The 5153-nt window shown below is 45.4% G+C and overlaps 1 protein-coding gene across 1 annotated transcript in view; it reads right to left on the bottom strand.

Moving 5' to 3' along the window:
• Positions 1-359: 359 nt before the first annotated feature.
• crppa (CDP-L-ribitol pyrophosphorylase A) overlaps positions 360-5153 on the bottom strand; it is a 45039-nt gene continuing 40245 nt past the window's right edge. The window contains exon 10 of the mRNA XM_037676067.1: positions 360-627. Coding sequence (XP_037531995.1) covers positions 523-627 — 105 coding nt within the window. The 3' untranslated portion in view covers positions 360-522. The remainder of the gene's footprint in view (positions 628-5153) is intronic.

Here is a 5153-nt window from a genome sequence, read left to right as displayed (position 1 = left end):
CTTGTAAATGAGTCCTTGAGGCTCAATGAGACTAACCTGTAGAAATAAAGGTAGAATGGAAAATATATATATATGTGTGTGTGTGTGTGTGTGTGTGTGTGTGTGTGTGTGTGTGTGTGGTGGTGGCCATCTTGGATTTAAACAATACAGTAGGTGCAGCGATGCACCAAAACAGGAGTCGGTTATTTTTTTCAGTTATTCAGCTCATAAGACAGATGGACAGATGGACGGACAATATTTCCTATTCTCCTCTTCGCTCTGCTACTGGTGTCAAAAATGAAATACATGAAAGCAAAATCACACAACAGTTTAAGATCGGTTTATTTTTCAACAAACAAACAAAAATACGACTGAGCTGCATCGCAGGAGGTGCAGGTGAAAGTCAGAGTACCTCATGCTCTGCTGGCGTTTGCGTCCATCATGTTGATGCACGCTGAGGTCACTTCACATGTAGATCAAATGAGCCTCGGTCCAGCAGCTCTCAGTCAGAACTTCAGGACCTCATGTTGACGCTGCCCCTCCTCACGCCTGTAGAAGCTGCCCCACCAAGACGGGGTTTCGGTTCTGAATCAAGGCCGATGCCATCTCAGCCACCCTCGACACCGACCTCTCCCACTGCTCTGTGTCCTGGGGGAATGGGAGGATGAAGGGACTGGTAAGAAATGCAGAATAACTCAAATACAGGCAAAAAAAACCTGTAATTGAGATATAATAGCTGTAAATGGATTTATGATGTGTCAGCACATTCTGTACTTTAAGAATTTGTTCATATTTACAAATTAATCAAAGTAACTGGATCACAGAAATATTTTCCTGATCTTCCAATCGTTTTCCAAAGTTATTGTTTTGTGGTTTAATTACTGGTACAAAGAAAGAGAAAACGTGAAGAACATTCTTCTTTGCTGATCAGATCAAAGCATTCTTGTAGCTCCTATCTGAAAGCTGTCACGTCTTCATGAAGTGTTTAAAATTGAACATGTGTTCAGAGGAGCTCAAACGCCGTGGTGATGAGAAGTGCGATGAGCAAAGTCATCATTACCGCCCAAGTGCACGGACGAGGACGAAGGCAAAGCCATGAGAAGTTTGTGTTGTGTAAAACATGTTGAAGGCAGCTCCAGGAATCAAACAACAGCTAATCGCTCCATTACTGAGCTCCGTTCTCTGAAACACACACACGAGCAGAAATAGAAGCAAACCAAGATCACCAAGGAGGATCAAAGTTTGAAGCCTGTCTAAGTCGAATCATTTCCACTCCAGACAGGAGACTTCTGAAACATGAATCATAAAACAGCAGATTAAATCAAGCAGTTGCTTGCACGGTGGAATGCAAATATGACTTTAGCTCTTCACTGACTCGTGGCACAGCTTAAAGTAGTCACAACTGCTGCTTGTTCAACTGGTTGGACTAAAAAAAAGAAGCAGCAGCACATGAGAAGGGTCGAGTTACTTAACCACAACAAACTGAGTCCTCAAAGTCATTTAGAGTGCATGTTGAAATGTTTTCAGGCTGAAGTCTGCTTGAAATGAGCGCACACAGAATGCTGTCGCTCAGAAAAGTGATAAAGATGGAAATAAAATAAGTAGATGGATCTAACAGGCAACAACTGTCATGGCCAGCTGCTGACAGTTTGGTTTAGGGATAGGAAACATTGGACCAGCTCTTTACCCTCACTAGGGTCCTCGAGGGGTCATGGGAGTTGGCCCATCCAGTCTACGTGTGTTTTGTGGACTTGGAGAAGGCATTCGACTGTGTTCCTCGGAGTACACTGGGGGGGCTCCATCAGTTTGGGATTGGGGGCCCTTTGTCACAGGCTGTTCAGTCCGTATACAAGCGGTGTGAGAGTTTGGTTTGTGTAGCCGGTAGTGAGTCGGACCCTTCAGGGTGGGAGTTGAACTCCTCCTGCTGCTCGTTGTCTCAGATTCTGTTCAGAACTTTCATGGACAGAACTTCTCGGTGCAGTCAGGGGGTGGAGGGAGTCCGGTTCGGTGGCCTCAGGATTCATCTCTGCTCTTTGCAGATGATGTGGTCCTGTTGGCATCATCGTGCCGTGATCTTCAGCTCTCACTGGAGCGGTTCACAGCCGACTGTGAAGCAGCTGGGATGAGAACCAGCACCTCCAGATCTGAGGCTGTGGTCCTCAACCGGAAAAGGGTGGATTTTTCTCTTCAGGTCAAGGGTGAGGTTCTGACTCAAGTGGAGGAGTTCAAGTATCTCTGGGTTTTGTTCACGAGTGAGGGAAGAATGGAGCGTGAGGTTGATAGATGGATTGTGCAGCTTCTGCAGTATTGCAGACTCTGTACCGGTCCGTTATGGTGAAGAGGAACCTGAGCTGTCTGAGCTGTAAAACAAAGCTCTCTGTTTACCAGTAGGTCTACGTTCCTCCCCTCACCTCTGGACATGAACTCTGGTAGAGACTGAAAGAATGAGATCGTGGATCCAGGAGGTTGACATGAGTTTCCTCTGCAGGGTAGCTGGACTCTCCTTTAGAGACAGGGTGAGAAGTTCAGTTATCAGGAGAGACTCAGAGTAGAACCACTGCTCCTCCACATCCAGAGGAGCCAGTTGAGGAGGTTCAGGCATCTGGTAAGGATGCTTCCTGGGTGTCTCCCTAGGGAGGTGCTTCGGGTATGTCTAACTGGGAAGAGACCCCGGGGAAGACCCAGGACACGTTGGAGAGACTATGTCTCTCGGTTGTCCTGGGAACACCTTGGAGTCCTCCAGAGCTAGAAGAGGGGGCTGTGGAAAAAGATGTCTGGACCTCCCTGCTCAAGATGCTGCCCTGAGTCCTGACTTGGGAATTAGCAGAAGGTGATGGATGGATGGGATGGATGGATGGACGGAAGGGATGGATGGATGGATGAGATGGATGGATGAGATGGATGGGATGGATGGATGAGATGGATGGATGGATGGCTAGATGGATGGATGGATGGATGGATGGATGGATGGATGGCTGGCTGGCTGGCTGGCTGGCTGGCTGGATGGATGGATGGATGGATGGATGGATGGATGGGATGGATGGATGGATAGTTAAAAATGGTCCAGTTTCATAGATTAAAGCAACGGTGAGAGCCATGTTTTGAATCACAGTTACCTTAAACTGAAACGCTACAATTCCTAAAGGTGTTTCCTGTCATCGGTGTGCTTTTTGTCATCTTCACAGCTACCATGTCATCACAGTTTATTTTGAAAGGATTATAAAATGGAAACTATGGTCACGGGTGAGCTCAGCTATACTAACAGAATAAACTCATCTCCTCCACGTTAATCCATCGGACCAGTGACGATGAAGGAAAACAAAAGATTCCCAGCTAGCAGGACTAGCAGGACAGGCTTCTCTTCATGAGAAGGGTTTTCAGCTGCAGGACTTGGAGTAAGAACATTACATTTTATGTTCATCTGTGTCAACACAATTATTTCTCAACAAAAACATGAATCAGGTGACAGATGAGATTAGCACTTGGTAAGATGCTTTCTTTGCTTTTAATGTGTTTGTTGTGACTCTTATCCATCAGCGCTGCATGAGCAAAGGATGAAATCAGCACAACATGAGACAAGCATGAATCTCTGCAAGTTGCTCATACATTTGTAGAGGTGGCTGCTAGGTGGTGGGATTATTGGGGACCAGCAGAACCAGACTGGACCGGGGGGGGTTATCATCTAACAAATTTGACGTGTTTTTGCTTAAATTGCACATCCAGAGTTCAGTCATTATGTTGAGCCTCTTTCTCTTGAAGAATATTCAGGCTGAGTCAATCAGCTTCCTGATGAGCAGATCCTTGAGGATATGCTAACGTCTACCAGAGGCTGACGTGTGTAGGGATACGTGCACTCAAACGAGCAAACACACACACATCGAGGTGTAATGTGACCCTTGAGGATTTACGTGTCTCCAAAGCTTCATCATCATTAGGCCCATGTCCTCCAGCACCGACGGGGCCGGTTCTCCACCGTCTCTGTCCCTTCAGAGTATAAACAGGCAAACCAGCTAGCTCGAGGCGTAATACTGGTCCCTCAGCAGAACTGATGTGGAGCACTTGGACAGACATGAGAAACAAAACTTAAAGGCAGAACGGAACATGTAGACGAAACCCAAAAACTCAGATTAATAGTCCGGTCCGTTTTAAGATCATAGGCTCTTCTAGCTTATTAACAATGTGGATTTAATGTTCAAATGTTCTAAAACCGTGTCTGCAGTCAGGGTTTTCTTTCTTCTTCTTTAAAGGCACTGTTTTTACAAGATTCCCTGTACCATGATCAGACGTGAGGGAACCTCACTTTCCACTTCATAATGAGGAACGGCCTCACGCTCTCACTGGAAGGGTTTCCCAGCCAGACGTCTCATTTATATGCATTAGTGTAAGAACTATAGGTAAGAGTGGAGAAGTGACAGTTAAACGTTGAAACAACACTTTTTCCACTTACATCAGAGCTGCTGTTGCATCGATTGCTCTTTGTGTTCAGTCTCTTGGTGGCCTGCTGAGGTTGATGTCATTTCCCCCGCAGGATAAAAGCTACAACTTATAATTAACTGATAGTATAATTAGGATCTCTAAACAAAGTGGGATATAATTCTCTGAAGAAGTAACTAAAAGCAAAATGTTCCCAATCACTGCCATGTGTAGGAATGCACAAACACATGCGCAGCCTTATTATTCTGCACCCTGACCACAAACCTATGCAATGGAACTTCAGTCATTAGCTCCTGCTTTACTTAGCTTACGGTTTAAAGGAAGGACTTTGACAAGTGCTGAAGGGACAGGTCTTTGAAACAAAGAACAGAGGGATGAACGGGGGAGATCAACAGGGGACCACACAATAAGAAGCCTCGAACTTCTGTTCTCCGGTTCATTTTCTCCACTTGAAGAACAACAAAACAGAGGTTGATATTTTTGGAGGACGAGCAGAAACAAAACGATTGATGATCTCAGCGCCTGTGTTTCAAACACAAGTCAGTTTAGGAGCCTTGCAGTCACAGTGGACACAGATTTACATTTCTACATCGTCTTTTTACTATCTCAAAAATGTTGCAAGGATCAGAGACTTTGTCTCAAAACCATCTATCCATCCATTCATCCATCTGTACATCCATCCATCCATTCATCCATCCAGCTATACATCCATCTATAAATCTATCACACATCCATCCATC

This window comes from Nematolebias whitei, chromosome 5 (assembly GCF_014905685.2).
Source record: "Nematolebias whitei isolate Nwh7 chromosome 5, NemWhi1, whole genome shotgun sequence".
NCBI classification, from domain to species: domain Eukaryota; kingdom Metazoa; phylum Chordata; class Actinopteri; order Cyprinodontiformes; family Rivulidae; genus Nematolebias; species Nematolebias whitei.
Note: the sequence above shows the minus strand (reverse complement) of the source record. Positions and strands in the feature narration are given on the sequence as shown.